Source organism: Wasmannia auropunctata, unplaced genomic scaffold, assembly GCF_000956235.1.
Source record: "Wasmannia auropunctata unplaced genomic scaffold, wasmannia.A_1.0 LD334262.1, whole genome shotgun sequence".
NCBI lineage: Eukaryota > Metazoa > Arthropoda > Insecta > Hymenoptera > Formicidae > Wasmannia > Wasmannia auropunctata.
The window spans coordinates 45,005-65,555 of record NW_012028628.1 but is presented as its reverse complement, the minus strand read 5'-3'; the positions used below and the strand labels follow the sequence as shown (position 1 = coordinate 65,555).

Below are 20,551 nucleotides of genomic sequence, written 5' to 3'. Positions count from 1 at the left end.
TATCCCCTGTGTGCCTTGAAACTTTTACAAGTAAATGAAATTTTTAATTTATATATATATATATATTTTTTTAATTATAATATTTATATATTAAATTTTATTTCCTACCTACATTCGAAAAACAACTTATTAAAAAATTAATTCTTTTATATCTTGCTGTATATTGTTTTTATTTTCTACATAAAATATAGATAATGTATATAAATAATAAAAATAAAATATGTAGAAACATGAGATACTTCTATATTTTATTTTTATTATTTATATATCTTTTATTTTTTGTTATCTTCGTTAAGTTGATTGTTTTAATCATGAAATTTACGGCAATTGCAGATTGTGTAAATTATGCAAATTTTTTTTCGTGCTGCATCTTGTTAAATTTTAAAGTCGAATTAGGCATCGCTTGCATAACTTCAATCACCTTCATGCATTTAAATTGCTTGTCTGAGCATGTTTGCGCATTCTGACACATGTTCGGGGTTCTCCCTACGCATATATAAATCTCTCTCATCTTTATTGACATGTTTGTTAAAATAACATCTTCATAACAAAGATATTATGACAGCATTATGATTTATTTATGATATTATAATATTCCACAAAGAATACCAAAATGTAAGAAAATTGGGAAAATATGTAGAAGAGAGAATTTAAATTTTTGATGTGCTTTTATGTGTTTTACACATTTATGTTGTTCAGAATTCATATAAAATCTACATGAAATGTCTCACTATCCAATATCATTTTTGGATATAAAACAGATTTTTTTTAATGAAAAAATCGATATATCTATTAGTTTTAAACAATCAATTATTCATAACTATTAATCCAAAACAAAAAATAAAAATATTTAAAAAATCTAATTAAATTAAAACATTTTTTCACGTTAAATTAATCAATTAAAAGTACAGCCAAATTTTAAACTACTAACTTAAAGAAATAATTCCAACTATAAGGAGAAAAAAAGATTTTAGAAGAAGATATCCAATGTAACGCATTTTGTGTCGAAAAATGAGAAATTTTAATTATTCGCCTCGGTTAGAAATAGCGATTTTGCCACATCATCATATTTCCGTTATGTGTTTGATCTCCAACGTTAATTATTCGACGAAGCACATCACCGTGTCGAGAGATGCGGTCTCTCAAGTTTAATTGTACGAATAATTGGACGCCGTATATACATGACGCCGCGCAAAAGCCAATGACAGTTGGAGAGATTGCGCCGACACGGGACAAGTTCGATCGCGAGAAAGCACTTCTCGACTAAGAAGAGCCTCTTGAGCGTAAACTGGAACGCGAAATTATTCTTAAGATGCAGTTAGGCTGCTCATTAAAGCTTTGTCTCGTGCATCAGAGCTTTCTTGCGAATTTAGGAATGGGAACGGAACTGGAAACCGATCAATCAGTAATGTATTTAGACACGCCAGAATTGCACTCGTTAAAGTAAAATAAAATTGAAGTACAGATACAGTAGTTCACAAAATTATTTAAGCATTTTTAAAGAGTAAATGGTAAAAAGATCTGTTTTTTCGCCATTTTAAAAGACCCATTTTTTAGAACTCAAATTTCAAACCTTTCTTTATGCCAAATAGTACTATACATGTAACATTAATTCTAGAGAAATTTTAAGATGAGGTATGATTCCGGAGATATGAAGGAGTGAAAGTGATGATGGTTTCTCATCACTTTCGTGGAAATCATTACTTTCACCCCCTTGTATTTTCGGAACCGTGCCTATGCTCATTTTGAAATTTTACTGGGATTAATGTTTCATCTAATAGTACTATTTGCCATGAAAAAAGTTTGAAATTCGAGGTCCAAAAAATGGGCGAAATTTGCCATCACTGTTTTCAGAAAAATTTTATTTAAAAATAGAAAAGAGAAATATGTATATATTACTATAATATATTACTTACAATCTTTTATATATGTCAGTTCTCTTTTTTCTATGTATAAAATATTTCTTTGTATAAAAAAATTGTATAAATTTTAAAATTTTGACATATGTACATACACCTTAAAGATTAAATTTCTAATTAACATATTTGAATTAAATAATTTTTAATTTAAAGCAAATAAAAATTTAGAAAATGTTTTTAAATTTTAGTTTAAATTGTTTCTAAATTCCATTTTTTATTAAAGTTTAAGATAACAATATAAACATTTTTCTCGCATTTCACAAAGTAACTTCCTTTTATTTTAAATTGAAGAATTTTTGACACAAAATTTTATCATTCGAAATTACAAATCTTTCGATGGCTCTTCATCAAATTTAAATTTTAGATTAATATATTCAAGCCGAATAATTTTAAAACGAAAACAAACTGCGGAAAATTTGCGAACATTCGAATAAAATGTTTTATTCGGTCTACGTTTATGACATTTTGTAAATATCACGTAGTGCGTTGTTTCTAAACCCGTTACAACATGCTGCAAACATGTTGCACACATTCGTAAACCGAATGTGGCTTTCCAGCTCGCCAGTCACAATCGATTTTGCGAAATTTACGGCGCGCTCCCGCAAAAGCGAGACGCAAAACTGATACTCGTCTCTCAACGCGACACTGAGCGATATCAGTTTTGGCACCACATCCAGAACTGGTTCAGATTGAAATCGTCAGTAGACAAGACAATCCCGCTTCGAAGATTGCAACTCGCGATGATATTGAAAACGTCAGAGTCACTTATTGTTAGGGCAAATTTACTGTAATGTGCTGACCAACATGACTTTAATTTCGTGCTAAATATGATAATGAGATTGTCACGATAATCTGTTAAAATTTTAAACGTCACTTTGCGTGTACACACAAATGACACATTTATTAATCACAAAATTAGATTTGAAATCAAATTTTGAAACGGAACTATATATTTGTTGAAATCTTTCTCATTTTATTCGCGGTTTACGTTATTCATCATTTATAATTGAATAATGTGAAAACCGTACATAATTTTTTTTTTAAATTGATATTTTGCAAACCACGGCTTCGTCGATGTCTCAGCAACTTCTTTAACATTTGCGAACACAGCAAATTCGAGAGCGACATGAAATTTCCATTTCATTCAATTCACATTTTCCTATTGTCGCTCATATGTTAAATGGAACTAATCTCTGGCACTTTGCATTTATTTACATCACAAAACTGAAAGTTTTGTGGTGTGATTTTAATCCAGATTACGAAAGTCTAGATTTTATTTTTAAATTCAAGTCATCTCGATTGCTAGTCGACTTTTTAATCAACCCACGTGAAACCCTTATTTACAAAAATCTTTAATTAACAGCACTGCAAACTGTGACGAACAAAGGATGACTATTTTATTGTTTATAAAAATGTCGAAGCATTAATAATTATTAAAATATCGAATTTAAATAGACGTCACTTCAAAAGTTCAATATTTAAAAAATACATTAATGGAATATTCAAATACATGTTACTTTAACATTTAAATAAACGTTATTTTTAAATTAGGATAAAGCTATTTTTAGTAACTTTTATTATATTACATTAAAAATCAACTAAAACTCAATGCTTGATATCTTTTAATTTTTAGTTTTTCTAATTTTTATAAAATTATTGAATTCAAATAGAATTAGAATTAGAAGATACTCTTACGCGTTTCAATTATTAAGCCATAATTTTATATTTCGTTTCGGTGATTCCTTTGACAGCTAATACAGCTAATTCGCGAGCAACGCTAAATTTTCATTTTATTCCGCATTCGCATTTTCCCGTTGGCATTCATAAACGGGACGGGGTGTCTTGGTGGCGCATTCAAAGTGCGACGGAATGACGTGTGTGCGCGAAGCGCGACGTGGTCCGCGTTATAGTATAAAGAGCGAACACGCGACGTACCGCGGATATGTAATTTATGAAAATACAGAAAACTTTGCGGCAAGGTCGCGCAAGACGCGAGCCGAGAGCCGCATCGATCGAACGCGGAAAACTATAAAGCGAAGATAGCATCGCTCACGACAAAAATAACTGTTGGAAAGTGTTATTTTTATTGGCAATCAGTCCCTTGCGTTTGTAATTGTGATTCAAATTTACTTCTGCTAAAATGTAGACCGTATTTGCCGAGTAAAATTGAAAAAATATGAAATTACTATCCTGACGCAACGAAACAACAGTCGTATTATATATAAACGTTATTACTACAATATTATATTATTATTATTATTATTATATGTATATTAAAAATTTTGTTTAATAAAAAGAAGGATTTAAAGCTTGTAATGACGTGCAAGTTGCACAATACGGGAACGAATAGCGAAGCATTATTTCGAAATACTTTTTTTCTCTCTTCCTCTTGAAAAGTACATTTGTTGTTGGTCGACCACTCGTCTCTACCTTTTTTCGCGCCTTTTACTCTAATTGGACATTCAAGAACAGCACGAAGCTTTCGGGAGCATCTTTTGGATGGAACTGGAATTCTTTTGGAAGAAACTAATGGCAAGTTCTTTCTTTTTCATTTCTTCTTTTTCTCTCCTCTCTCTCTCTCTCTCTCTCTCTCTCTCTTTCCCACCCTCTTTTTTCCTCTTCCAAATATAAAAGTGCTTTCGGAGATTTAATGACCACATATCGTCCAACCATTGTAACAACACACTTGCTATATCCTTACATTAGATTATTTGACAACGGATAATTTGAGAAAGTAGCTAAAGTGACAAACGAGCGATCATATTTCAAATATACGCCACGTTTGTCAAATTATATTATTTACGCAATGTAGCAGAAAATGTAAGTAGCAGAAAATATGTATGTCCATATTTCACGCCTAACAAGATATTTTTGATACAAAAGATTTTTCTATGATAAAACATTGATTTATGCACTTTTTTTATTCACGTTTATGTAATACGCGATAATAAATTTACTATAATTATTAATTTCACGTTCCTATATTATATTATACTTATAGCGATAAGAGAAATTAATGATGAATTGTTGTTCAAAGACGATAAAAATGTAATCTCTCATCTCACGCTTTACGTAGTATTAATATTAATTAGAAATTTATAAAAATAAGATTTTTAAGGGCTTATTATACTGGCTGAAGATATTAATTAATCAGGATCTAAAGTTTCATCCGTAATAATAGTACTAACAAGAGATTGAGGAAACGACTCACCGATACAGCATGCGCTCCTGACGATCGGCCTCGCGATAAATCTTGTAGTACATCGCGATCATGATTATACCCGGCACCCAAAAGCTCACGCTGGAACTGACGATGGCATAGAACTTGTTGACTTCGAACGAACACTGATCCGGAGTGTTCCTCCTGTCTTCCAGATGCTCCTTCGTAGCATACCACCCCGCGAAGATCGGTAGGAAGCTCATAACAGTCGGGGAACACCATACGACGCTCAGCATGGTTCCCAGTCTCACGTTCGTCATGATTAACGGATAGTCCAACGGCTGGACGATCGCGTAATATCTGTCGACGCTGATGCAGCAAAGGTGGAGGATGCTGACGGTGCTGAAGAAGACGTCCAGCGAGTTCCACACGTCGCACATGAAATACCCGAATAACCAACGTCCGAAAAGTTCCACGGAAGCGTTGAACGTCATGGCGAACAACGCCACTAGCATGTCCGCCAGGGCCAGCGAGACCACGAAGTAATTGGTGATCACCCGGAGCTTGCGATGCCTCATCACCGAGACGATGACCAATAGATTGCCGAGGATCGCGCAGAGGATGATGAATATCATAATGAAGGCTTTGAAAGTTAGCAGGAGGACGTCCTCGATGTTTCGTTGGCCGGTGTCGAGAAGGGAATTGTTCGCGGTGCTGTTCGCATCCGTCTCGTTGAAGCTCATCTTGAGGAACTCGGGGTTTTTCTTACGTTTCGACTGGCTACCGTCGTTCGACGACTTCTTTCTCGCCTTCTTCCGCTTCTTCCTTGATATAGCTGACGTGCTGCGATCGATCCATTTACAAAAGTCGAGTTATGGTTCCGCCTAGGCGACGTTGTAGATCGCGAGGTTCTTAATTTGCTCCATCTAAGATGATTTACTTCGGAGTTTTATGTGACTCACTTGTCAGTAAGATACAAAATAAGGAAATTAGGCGAGAGTGCATTTCGGAAAATAAGCTCTGTTAAACTACTTGGGTAAATTGGTACTTGAGCTTCTAGGCGCTTCGTATACTTGGGTCTTCTTGAGCTAATGATTGTCCGTTTATATAGATTTTCCTTGCGATCATAATCATGATTGCAGCAAAGTTTCTCTCCTTATATTTTGCTGTTGCTGGTTATTTTGGACAGTCACAGACTAGAATTTTCTTCCGAATTCCGAACTGACGTCCAAATGGGATTTTCATGCGGCACATTTTTCACAGATTTTAAAGTGTCTTCATGCAACGATAACCTGCGAACAAAATATGCACAAATATGAATATAAAACGAAGTAAACACTGCAACAATGTTAAATGTATGCGAAATTCCAGTCTTACATATTTACAAGTTTTGTGTATCCATAACTGTGTACTCGATTTGTATATATATTAGAATATTTGTATTTATTTTTGCGACATATCGCAACGTGTGAAACAACTTTTAAATTAATAATTCTAAATTAATTCATATAAATAAATAATATAAAAGATCAATTTGTAGAAGATATAATAACGAATGCTCTTGTCTTTTACGTACGAATTTTGAAAATAATCTCAAAAATGACCTATCGTATTTAAAATTAATTTTAAAAAAATTTTGATAAATATTTTAAGTTAGTGAAACATGATTTATTGTTAATAACTTTAGTGACTTTTAATTTTAATAATTGCTCTGTTAGGAGAAACGTTATTTTGCTCAGTCTATTTTCGCGTTAATATAACTTTAATAAAGTTAGTTAATTAAACATTGTCATCTCTGGAGTTTGAATTTTCAATTCCAATAGTTTTGCTACTAAAGAACACGGTTCTGCTTATCCCATATAACAATAATACCTTATTAAAAATAATTAAAATTAATTAAAAATTGTTTATTATTCATAAAACTCATGACATTTTACTTTCAATGACGTCATTGTAGATAAAAACATGTTATTCGCTTACTCTTTGCAATATACTTCATCAAAGTTGGTTAATTAAAAATTGGCTAATGTTTGGGGATCTAGAAATTCCAATAGTTTCATTGTTGAAGGAACCACGTTCCACGTCTCCGGATTCTCGTTTATTCGGGCAATAACACGGCTTTTTTAAGGCTAATTAAAAATTAATCAATGTTTATAAACGCCTGAGATTTAAATTCTCATAACATTATTATTAAAATTTCGTGCTTATTCTTTTTTGTATATTATAATAACTTTATAATTTTTAAAGTCGATTTTTAGTTAAAGAAACTGTCACACTGTTAAAATAAACGTTTCTATATATTCTAATGATTTGAATTTTATTAATTAATTTTAAAAAATTTAATTATTAATTGGGTATTTTAATTTAAATTTTATTGATTTTATCCAAGAAAGTGTATGTGTAAATAAGCAATAGGAATTTTACGTCTGTGTAATTAACTAATTTTACAAGTTTAGTTAAAAATTGTGATGTTTAACTTGTAACGTTTTGAGATCTCTGAGATTTAAATTTGCAATATTTGAATTGCTGTACTTAGGATTCAACTAGTGTAGGTAGGTAAATTTGCCACTGGATAAATCCCTCTCCGTCGTAAATATTCCAAATAATTTGAATTATCCACAGTCAGTGTATTTAGACGTATTCTGGCGATGTACGAGCACATAATCCGCGTTAAAAGGCCGTTGATTTACCGCAGGAATATGCTCGTATGTTCTGTCGAAATTGGATTTACACGAGGATCTACGCGAGGCGCACGCGGATAACAAGTCGTGACAATACGATCTAATGCTAAAGCGATATGTGTATATCGGCTATAATAGAAACAACAAACACAAATTTACACGCGGCCGAACGTCCGTATAACGCTTAAATGCTATTTGAAATTCTCACAATTTAGAATTTAATCATTACGGCGTCATCCCGTGAAAATTTAACTATCATGAATATATAGAAATGATTAAGAATAATAACGTAAACGACGGTAGGGTAATGATAAACGAGGTAGTATTTAATAAATAAATATCTTAAAGTTACGTAAACAGCGATAGAAAATACGTTCAATAAATGAATGCGATAAATAGAAGCGTTATCGAAAATACATCATAGTCGCCCTATAATACGATATCTATAATAATAATTATTATAGATATGCATATTCTTCTTACTAACGTCAACATGTCCTCGAAATAGATAAAAGACGTATTCGTTTCAAAAATATAGTTCTATAAATATAAGGTCGTCCATTTTAGTTGCACTCTTCATCACTCTTATACTTCTACACTTCTATACCTGTCTGTGTCATTTCATACATATATATATGCAGGGAGTACAGAAAAGCGCATCTAAAAACGAACGATTCCTACGGCCAAACGCGAGAAAATCCTTTACCGTGACAAACCGGATTGAAATATGTAGGATGACGGAATATATATTATTGACGTTCCCTCGCAACGCCGCATTAAGAAATTTACCTCTCTAAAGAGTTCCGATTCTATCGGCTGTTCTATCTATTTCGGTACAAGCCAGATTAAAATCGGACGCAATATTTATTTGCGACCGTAACATGAAATATTTCTCTCGATATTTATAGATCTGTCCAACACAGAGTGTCCTAGATCTGCGGCGAGTTTTCATCCATGAATTCTCTAAATAATTTGTCGACTTGTCCATAACGAAGATGTTCGTGCACTATAGGTACGTTAGTGATGAGTTTCCTATTTTTAACGTATTTTAAATATTCTTTCAATCTCAATATTCTATTAAAAATTTATTCTTGACTTTTGTTCTCACAATTTAATTTTAAAAAAAGTTACTATAAATGAAGAATTAATGAAGAAATTTGTTTTCAGTGGAGTAAACGAAAAATATATAATAATTATTAATAAACCTAATAATTTGACGATAATACGTAATTATTGAATTAAACAATATTATTGTCAAATATTATATATACTTTTCCAGATTACTGATTTTTACTTGTTTCAGAGAAAAGTAGACAGAAAAATAATAACGTATTGCTACAAAAATTCAACTATAAACTTTTACATTACTTAAATAAAACTGCAGAAATCCAGGATAAAATTGAATAAAGTGACCTGAGTGAAAAATATACATCAAATTTTCATATGCAATATATTGTCGAGCTAATCATATTCGCGAAACGCGCGAAATGTCGCCGCTGGAATTCCATAACTGTCCTGAAAAATTCAGTGACAGTCGACAATCTCGATGAAAAAAAAGGGAAAAATTTTCGTGAAGTTATACACAGACACTCGCTTCATCGCGTGATGATAAAAATTTCGCGACGACGGTGGAAAAGTTGATTCACGAATAATTTTTCTCACGTGAGAAAAATCGCTTGGCTTGTTATTAACCCGACTAATAATTTCCCGGAACACGAAACGTGTAATGTAATTGTTAGCGTGAAATAATTACCTAAATATCACGATCGTTTGAATGCAATTTGCGCTGCACTTTTTTTTACAATTATATCTTGTCCACTAATAATATTATGTCATACATTCTTTTCATTTCTAAAATTGTACAAATTATATTTATTTATAATAATTTTTTATTATAATTAGTTTTATATTTTTACGTTTTTATCATTATATATATATATATATATATATTATTTTCTAATTTTACCTTAAGGTGGTTTTATCGAGCAAGTCCCAGTCAAAAGTTAATCCCTCCATTTGACTAATAATTCAATAAAAACATTTTGCATAGACTGTACATATGCAATTGTGTGACGTTTATGTGACAACACACTATTGAGTTGGCGTTGAACGATAAAACCACCTTAATATATTTATCTAATTATAATTTATAGTTTTGAATTACATTTATAATTTTACTTGTAAGTTACAAATAATAATATATTTTAATAAATTTTCGATGCACAAGAAAATTAGAAGCGATAATAAATAAATATGTGTAATTTTAAGTTTTTATTATATTTCTAACAAAAAATATATACAATACTGTTTTATTAAAATTTGAACACAAATCTAAAAAAGTATTTATTTATTTATTTAATATACTGCTTAAATAATATATATATTTTTTTTAAATTTTTTAAAAATAATTTAAAAAAATGGATAATTACATATAGATAAATACTGTATTAAATATTAAACAATATATTTTAATATTTAAGTTAAATGTACATTTCTATATTTCTTTATTATATTTCAAGAAGGATAGCACAAGATAGATATTATATACATATACACACATATATGTATATATATGTATATATATGTTTATATTATACATTACGTAGCACAACCACGTTTCTTAATATCTGAGAAAAGTACGCAGAGAATAATTCAAAAGACGAACAATCACCAAGATTTAATAAGATCCGGTAGCTTTGTAGGTAGAGCGAAGGCTTCGTAATACGAAACACGAAAGGAAAATGAACGTACGTCGACATCGTAAAGCCGGCTTACCTCACTTTGCTTCACTTCTCGTCGGCTCAAACGCGCGGATGTTCCACTAGCGCGAACATAAAGTATTGCCGTCGCCGTCGCCGTCATTTCCGTACATGCCACGAAATACGAGAGCGTAACACGAGTACGACATGCGCGCACGCGTGCTGCAAAGTACGAGGCGCCGTTTGTAAATCGCCATTTCCGTTTACACGACTCCCCGTCGGATTTTCGCACAACTGCGAGGAAGCGTGCAAATGAACCGCGCGCGCTCGATCGCGCCGTCTGCCGCGGCATCGTCACCGATTTCAAAGAGAATATCGAGAGAATATCTAACTAAACCCCCGACGTGAAATTCGCTCGACAGGGAAGAGAAAGGGAAATGCTGTTTGTGTACAGATATATGATTCTACGTATTCCAGTTGCGCGTAAACTTTATTTTGCAATATATGTATATACTCGTATACGCCTTCACGCGTCGGATCAAACGATGTTCCACTGGCGTGACTGCAGGGCACACCGTCGCGTCGCCCCGTCCGCGTCGCCGTCGCCGTCGCCGCTGCCATTTCCGCGTTTGTGCAACGTACGTCGCGAAATACGAGCGCGAAACACGAGTACGAAACACGAAGCGCCGTCCGCGATCAGCAATTTGCACTTCTGCGGCACGATGCCGCGTAATATTCCGAATCCCCGCGTCGAAAGGAGCGAGGAGCGCGCGCGTCTTCTCGCCATCTTCGACGCGAACTGACGTCGGCCGCGGTGTCAACTTCACGGCGGTTGTCGGAGCAACCTGAACCGCGGCGCGGCGCGCGGTATGAAGTTGACCCGAAACGAAGGGGAATTAAAATATTCTAACCGCGGGTGCAAATATAGAGACGCGGTTCTATATATTTTATTCTATAATCTCATTTTACGATAAATTATGTATCAAGCTTCTAGGATTTCCCGAAAAACGGCTCACCTTACCACGTCGGATCAAACGTGTGGATGTTTTACTAGTGTAATCATAGAGGCATACCGCCGCCAACATCATTTCTGCGTTTTTGCCGCGATACGAACGCGAAATACGAGTACGAAATACGAGCGCGAAATACGAGATGTCGTTCGCGAATTGCGATTTCCGTTTCCGCGACGCGATTCCGCGCAACAGCCCGGATTCGCCATCTTTAATGCACCACCAATTTTAGCGTGAATGTGGAATGATTCGAAACGATATGTGGCGCCCAAAAGAAGATAAAAATATACGTTTCATATAAATACGATATAGCTAAAAAATTATTTAGATATTATTACATATATTTTGTATTTATGTATTTCATATATATTTTGTACTATAATTTATTAATGTTCTATTCTAGCAATTTTCTATTATTGTCTCTCTTATATTTTCTCGACTATTTTCATGACTTGAATGTAAAATCAGGTTTTTACTCCAGGCAAAAATAGCTGCAAAGTTCAGATGACAATTTGCGGTGGAATCGCGAATGGAAATTCTACGGATCTTCGAATTCGAAGTAAGGCGAATTTTAATTCGCGAATAAAAACGGCCAATCGCGTGTAGTACGCAACTTTTATTCAAATAACGATAATAAGATTCGCAAGTATGGAAATTTACGACCGAATCTTTGTGTAGAACGCGGCTGAACTCTCGTAATAAGAAATTGCAGAAGTGAATAATGCACGATGAGACTTGGAAAGTTAACGTGAATTTTAAAACAAGAACTCGTTAAAAAGTCGAAACCATGTTAAATGGCTTCGTGATATTCCTGTCAGAACATCGTCGAGCACGTGTAAAATTATATTTTTCTAGCGACATACAAATATGCTAATGGTATGTAAAAAATATTGTGCGTATACATATATATATATATATATATATATATATACATAAAAAAAGAAAAATTATAACTAGAAATATGCAAAATACATGGAAATATGTAATTCCGAAGCTTTTATATTATATTTACTCGAGAGAGAGAGAGAGAGAGAGAGAGAAAACTCGAATATTCTATTACATTTAATACAATATTATTAAAGTAATTAAATTTATATCTACAGATATTATATACATTAACACATTATATAATATAGATTCTCCAACGTAATATATATATCATATAGTCTCATATATTATATTATTATAGATTCTCACTATGTAATAATTGCATTATTAATATTTAAATCATATTTGCAATTCTTTGTCTGCAATACAAGGTCACTGGCATCGCCGTAATCTCGTTGCGTCTTTATCATATATAACACGAGAAGCTTTACAACGCTAAATGTGCTCTATTCTGCGCTTAGGTAAGAACTCGCTTCTATTATTACATTTAGTTTGCTATTTACCGCTGTCGTACGGCATTTGAGCGTGTATCGTACGTGTATGTTACGTTAATCAGATCGCAGAAAGGCATCGCGCGACGCCTTTGACAACCGCGCGACACCGTAACCTTATGAAAATTTCAAAGGCGAATTGATTTCCTCGAAGCATACGTAATTTAGCCACAGGTTGTAGCTTCGTAAAATTATTTTCCAGTAAATTTAAAATCCACGGTGCAATATATTGTCTCGAAGTATAGTTTTAAAGTAATTAATTTATCTAATTTTTATTATTATTTATCTTTTTAATTTTTCTGAAATTATTTTTACGATTTAATGATAGCTTTAATTTGTTTGTAAAGCAAATTTACTGACAAACTGTGACCGAACCCCAGACAATTTGCACGGCAGAGTTTCATATACAATTATAAACGTCAAATTAATAATTAACGTGTATATAATTACAAACTTTAAAAGTCGTAATGGGGATAGCAAAAAATGTTTTAATTATAATGTGAACTGTAATTATGTTGAGCATAGCTAACCAGCAAACTAAAAAGTTACCCGTAATTTATTTGTTAATTATTAATTTAATTATAATTAATTAATGTATCTATAAAATTAAAAATAAAATTTTATGTGTCTATCAAATTAAAGTTAAAAATAAAATTCTACTTTTGCAACTTTTGCTGTGTTATTGAGAAAGATGAGAAAGAGAAAGATGAGATTTTTAGATCAAGGAGATGAATTTTACTGCACGGTGAATGAATAAACAATAAACACTGCAATTGTTTATTCTCGGCAGCTAAAACATAATGATGAAAATAGCTACATATATGAGCAATAATGAGTTTCAAGGTAGAGGCAGCTCTCACATTTATGTCAGCCACATCGAAAATCGATCGGCACGCATGGAATGAACGCGACGCGATTGTTTCAGTCGGCATCTGACAGAAAATTTCAACATTTCGCGAAATAATTCAACTCAATGCACTCGCGTTTGCTCTCTCCTGCATTACGGACATATTACACGTTTGATGTAACCGTAAAAAAAAAAAATTTCAATTATCGACAGTAGTAATAATTTGAGAATTGATTCGAATGTCAGAGAGCTACGGCGTAACAGCGGGGGATTTAAAAGGAATTCCTATATAAAGCGATATTGCAACAACGCATCAAAATAATGAATTCGATGCCTAAGATTATGCTACAAAAAATATAAAATTCTGCTAAATACTCATTAAACGATTGCTTCTACTCCTTTTTAAAATTTAAAAATACATTTTCTGTAATGGAAAAAAAATATACGAGTACCTACACGTTATACGTCTAATTTTGCGAGTTTGCGAATTCTTATTAATACTTTCGTGAGGAATGCAAATACCTGCAGTCTTCTTTATACGATATTGATTCCGGAGATTCGACAGTATAGACACAAACTGTTCGTGTGTCTCGTAGCTAGATGTAGATCTATTTATAGCATTTCGCAAAACTTAGTACACACACAATTATACCGGATATTAATTTAGCAAATTAATTCGTATATATATTTATCTTGCCGAATTAACTAACGTGCCCGTCGGACGCGATTCGTTTGAGACAGGCATTCGTTTGAGATTGGCGGATCATGCGATCGCAAAGATAAACACTACGTATTAGCTAAAGCCAAATAAGTATGCAAACATACTTATGTCGTATCGAAGATAAACAAACATTCGATACACTTGTATCCCATCGATATTTCAGCTGCATCAGAAAGTCAATATCTTACCTTGCAAGTTCCTACGCTCGTTCCCCGATTCCGAGTCACTCCCGGCGCGTCCTATTCGCCGCAAGAAAGTCAATTTGCATGACAATTTCATGACAATTTCTCCGACGCACGAAAATAATGTCACAATGTTTTTCACGTTGATTAATAGAGATTTCGGGTAACGGCATCTTCATCGGTTATACACTCGATATTATTCGAACGTTTATTATCATTTCTCCAGTCATTATCGATCGATTGTTTCTTTCAGTTAATCGAGATTATTTAATCACATTTTGCTGTTCGTTTAAGAAAGTAAAGTTCTTCGTCGTTTAATGCAAGGTTCGTGGGAAAACGTGACATTGTGCGATATACACTTGATTTCATTATGAGCTTATATTCGAACGAGTGAATTGTGTTTGTCCTGTCTTAGCGCAAACACGCGGCCGAGTCGGTGAATTGATAGCTTGTTTCGTTTACACTGCGACGGCGCAGTTTATGATAATTTTTGTTCGTGTTTTTCTGATCATGATTGTTAATAAGATTGTGAAACCGCATTAACACTTTCGCCACCAAGTATCATATACCTATAACATCACAATTTGTTTCAAATTATTTATATGATAGCATTGTGTCCAACAATGCTTCAAATTAAAATCACAATGTTGCATTGATGAGGGAATCCAATAATTATCTCTTACCATTTTGATTTTGTGTCGAGAAGATTCCTTTTTATTCTACTTAATTTATATCATTCTACTTTAGGAATAAATCAGATACGATCGACGGTGTGGCGTAACCAGGAATAATTTTTGCATTGACGAGAAACAAATAATAAGTCTTTATAATAAGTAACATAAAATAATTTCTTATATAAATTCGTAGAGAAATTACGTTAAGAAAAATAATTTTGTTCGACCGTTTTCTTTTCTTGAAATATTCTGGTGTAGCGAAAGTGCTAATTATTATTATGCTCAGTGTCATGAGAAATCATGCCTGTGTACGGTTGACTACTCGCGTTATCGCTTTGAACTGAAAACTAAAACGTTACCAAACATAGTTGACATATCTGCGATCATCGCAGATAGGAAGCGCAGATAACGTGCCGCGTATAATCGTACCCGATAGTTTGCATAATTACAAGATACCTCTACCGAGTGTCATTGTTATACAACATGTATATTAATGCCTTTGACCTAAACTATCAATCTCAATTTAATCTCGTCGAAAATATTATCAAGCGGATAATTTTCGTTAATTGTCCGGTATCCCCGCCCCACAAAGGGTACATCCGAGCGCCTTTTCAACTAGGGGAATGATGATGAATTTGAAGACGGTAACACGTGATGCGCGTGAATGATCGTGTAAGATCGCCAATGTGTGTTAACGGGAGATAGCTACCGACTTTGCGGTAAACACTTAAAGCATCGTTATCTCGAGACTTCGCACACCGTTACACCTCGTCATAACACTCGCACACCACCGTGAAGATCACACGAAACACGTGGTCGACAGAACCGTCGGAGATGGGGTTTACAGGGTTTATCTTCTCGAATGTCCGTTAACTGTGTACTTAATTCGTCCCAGTATAAACAGGGTCCTCGTAGCCCCTCATCCGTTATATCCGTCTTAGCTCCGCCAGCAGAAAGGATGTAATTACAATCCGATAGTTTCGAAGGCGAAAGGATGACGTATCACTTCATCGAAGTGTTTAATGGCGATTGTATATCCGAAGGTCACGCAATATCGGAGTCGCAACAATTGATCACCGATTACGAGCGGCGAATGCACACGATAAAACCGATGAAAGCCATGGCGTGAAAGAAATGATTGGTGAATTGTTCGTTTCGATTAAACAGAGAGAGAAAGAGAGAGAGAGAGAAACGCTTCAGCTAAATTCGGATCTCGTGATCTTTTTCAACTTGGATAACTCCGAATTTTTCATTTAAAAGCTTGTCAATGGAGAATTGTTGCAAAATATCCAACTTAATAATTCGATTAATGAGTATACACTCTCGGAAGAAACACGTGTAGGCGATCGTCGTGACGTCTAGCAGATCGAACTTGTTATGAAAATCAAAGTTGGACCATCAATCTTGAATTTATCGGATAGGAACATCTTCGGGATCCAACGATTGTTACAGCTGTTACGGTCCGAGAGAAGAAGCTTGAAGTCCCTCAGTCTTTGAGCAAAACATCTTCCGACCTCAGTAAACTCATAATAATATCATGATGTTCACGGGAATAGCAGATTGGAATTGAACTTTCCACCATCATCGATCTTGCCAGCAAAAAGTCACGTCCTGGGTTCGAAATACCTCCATTTTAGCACTCGGCACCACGTATTATTCTTGCAGAAAAATGTCACTTTTACTTTCTCATTTTTTGCAATTGACAGCAGCCTCCATCCCCGGATCCCTCGTCACGTGTTACATCGCGGACGTTTCTCAGATCCACGTCGTGTGTGTGGGAGACGCGTACGCACCCCCGGCGCTTTGTTTACATGGTGGAAGAAGTCGAGTGTGTATCCAGGGTAGCCGAGCGAGCGACTGAACGGCACGAGACGAAATGCCCAACGTTATTGTGGCTCACACGGCTCGCGAGGCCGCAGTGAACTGTGGGTGGTCGCTTCGGAGAGGCTTTCCCGCTTTCCACCAGCGACGCACCACCGCGCCACCCTGTCTCTACCTCTCTCACCCTCACCCTCTCCACGTCGAACAGCATAGCAACTTCCACCTTCGGCCGAATCCCTCCATCGCTACCCCGGCCCACTCTCTCTCTCTCTCTCTCTCTCTCCATCTCTTCTCTCTCTCTCTCTCCCCCCTCTCTCTCTCTCTCTCTCTCTTCGTCAGCGAGTCTTCGAGCGCATCCCCTTCGTCGCTCCTCCGCACAGAAGAGGGTGGTTCTTCAGCGGCCCGCGCGAACGCCCGCGTCCGCCGCCTCCGCGAGAGCGAGGGCGAGGGTGAATCTAATTCGCGAAAAGCGAAACGTGGGATCGAAGTCAGGGGTCAGATATTTATTGCGATTATCAACTATTTCGGAAGCGTTAATATCGGCTCATTAAAATCCCATTAAAAGTTTAATTACAATTTAATATATTGTATAGTTTAATTTATGATGTAATTTTGCAAGAACATTTCATTCTGAGGCATGTCAATTCGTCAGAGAACGTAATTCTGTAACATTCAGAATTTTGAACGACGTAAATGAAATTTTTTTAAATTCAAACTGAAAATTGGACAGAAATTACAATTACCATTTTTTTTTATTTATTGAAACATCAGTTTAAAATGTTTTGGCAATTTTTTAGGGAATTTTACGTGAATTTTAAATTAAAATAAAATTCAGGTCAAGTGATTCATCAAAATTATTTATGGCGTTTTTTTAATCGTTTTAATCTCCTAAAGATTTTTCACAGATTATCAATCTCCTGATATTTTTCTTTAAAAGGAGCAACTGTTTCAATCATTTGACAAGGTTTCTTTGTAATCGCGTAAAAATTGACGCGGGATGCAAAACGGGATCCATCATCTCCCTGTTGTCTCACCTCCTACACGTATCTGTCTGTCTTGTCCTCTTGTCACACAGATGTAAGCATCCATATACGTCATGTAGCGTGTGTATCGAGCACATGTGGCGGAAAACAGAAAAAAGTTTAGCTAGGGTAAAATAAAGTGGAACGCGCGGAAGAAACTGGACTGACCGCCAGATAAAATGTCCACATATGTATACCGAATGCCCCACAAGTCGCGCATTTTTTCCGGGTGATAAATGGCAAAGGTCAAAAATACGTTTAAATAGTGAGGAATAACGTAGGTATGCAGTAATTATAACGAAGATTGCTTTATTTGGACATTGCTTTGGCGTGATGTAAATATAAATAATTTAATTCTTGCTACGCGTTAAAATAACCTTCGATCCGGCGAGTCTGTTAAAGATTTATAAATCGAGTTAAGAGACAAAATTATAACTTCGCTTCTCGCAATGTCGCCGGATAATTGTTTATTTAGCAAATAATTTCTCTTGATTATCAAGATTTAGATTGTCTCGTCGCGGCTTCATAAATCTTGCGATTGCACCTCTCGTGAAATCGAGGAGTTTCTCTCTCCGCTGCGCTGGACGCGTTATAGCGATCCCTGACAATTAATCCACCTCACGAGTATTAATCACACCAATCGACTTGATCCCCATCCGTCATGGCGCGTGTACAAACAAGCGACAGCGATAACGAGGTTTGTTACTTTCGTGAATTAGGGAGAAGGAAAAATGTTTTCGCCACGAAAAAAAATCTCGTAAACATATCTGGAAGTAATACAGATACGATTCATTCGTTATAATTATTTTCAGTGTTTTTTTAAATTATTTATTGTTGTTATATAGTATGATTATCACAACAATTACACTTTATTACAAAACATTGTAATTTATTTTACGAATGACTTTTTTAATTCCTAAGAAAATAAAATATAAAAATAAATATAAAGAAACAGTTTTTTACAAATATATCTATTTTTTCAGACACTGTAATTCTTATGAATTTGTTAGTCTTAATTTTTTTATAATATATTATCCTCTCTCTCTCTCTCTCTCTCTCTCTCTCTCTCTCTCTCTCTCTCTCTCTCTCTCTTCCTTTCTCTCTTTATTCTCGTGAACGAAGTTGTATATCGTCATCTCTCCGAAAGACGATTTTTGACGTCTAGAGACAACACGACGTCTTACCTTATCTGTTTCTTCGGTTTCTCGCTCGCGAAGGCACACGACGTTTGCGTTTTTACTCGCGCTCCTTACACACGCGCTCGCGTCCGGTTTTCGGGGAGGGGAGGAGGGAAATAACAAGAAAAAAAAGTAGAAGAGTCACGTAAGACACGTGAGCACATCGCGCCATCCAGTCACCTCCGCACAAGCGGATTATGTAATATGATAATGTCCGACTGTACAACGTCCACTTTCGCCTTTAGTTTATGCGCTAGACCTTAAGTCGAGGGCCTTTTGGTTTTTCATTTTCACCGATGAAAAAGGCACGCCCGTCAAAATAGGAACCACATACTCGCTATGTCTAAACGATTAAAAAAAAAGAAAAGAGCGAAGGGGAATAAAGGCAGGCAGAGGCACTCGCTGGACGCGCCCTCGAGGGGGGATCCTTTTCCGCGCGACGATCATGCGATGATCCTCTCGCGGGAAGGGGTGCCCTCTTTTTTTCTTAGGCGCGCGCGCGCGGGCGGCTCCTTTTGTATATATTTGTACAAAACAGATCGGCACACACAGATACACATACATAAACATTCACACACACGTAACATACGTACATACACACACATGAGCGAAAGGGGAGCGGTTGTCGGAAGTTGTCGCGGGGGAACGAAGCGCTCGGAAAAACAGAGGATTAAAAAACAAGAGGAGAGAAAAGAGAACACTTGTGTGTCGCGCCTCGTCGTACCGCGGTCGGATTTCGCCGAGGCTCGAGATATATCCTCCGCCTCCTTGTCGACGGCACGCTCCCTCGATTTAGCGGCGATGGGTGATATTTCGAAGCTTTACGTGTCGCGCGGGCATCTCTCCGCTTCAAGTGCGTCTAAACTTTTAATGCCGTTACGTCGTATCGCGTATCGTAGAATTATCAGCGTGACGATATACATCGAAGATGATACGATCGCGCTTTCATCGCGATTCGTCTCGATTGCTCGCGACTCGTAATAAAACTATCCACCTATTGGCAAAAATTAACAAATAAAACAATTGTTGTGTATATCATAAATTGTTGAATGTATTTTCATCGTTGCAGTGCCGAGCGCGAGAGGGACGTGTAACAATCGGTTTAGATATAAAATATATTGAACAACAAATATGAACATATATGAATAATTGTTTCTTAATCTTTCAATAAGCGCGTGCGCGTCCCTCAGTTCTGCTCGTGTATTATTGCTGATCTCGCTGACGATACGTGAGTACCAAGTTGTTGCGAGTCTAGACG

The 20,551-nt window shown here is 35.4% G+C and overlaps 1 protein-coding gene across 4 annotated transcripts in view; it reads right to left on the bottom strand.

The window, feature by feature from the left end:
- The window catches only part of LOC105458881 (octopamine receptor beta-1R-like), a 61,102-nt gene extending 43,848 nt beyond the window's left edge, over nt 1-17,254 (bottom strand). Inside the window, exons 1-3 of one of the 4 annotated variants that reach the window (XM_011704477.1) lie at nt 15,282-17,254; nt 14,605-15,167; nt 5,131-6,371 (exon numbers count right to left, since the gene is read on the bottom strand). In XM_011704477.1, the coding sequence (XP_011702779.1) occupies nt 5,131-5,822 (692 nt within the window). In that variant the 5' untranslated portion in view covers nt 5,823-6,371; nt 14,605-15,167; nt 15,282-17,254. Of the gene's footprint in view, nt 1-5,130; nt 6,372-10,535; nt 10,600-14,604 lie in introns of those variants that run through there. The other 3 variants (XM_011704478.1, XM_011704476.1, XM_011704479.1) reach the window with 3 other exon arrangements.
- Nucleotides 17,255-20,551: the final 3,297 nt, after the last annotated feature.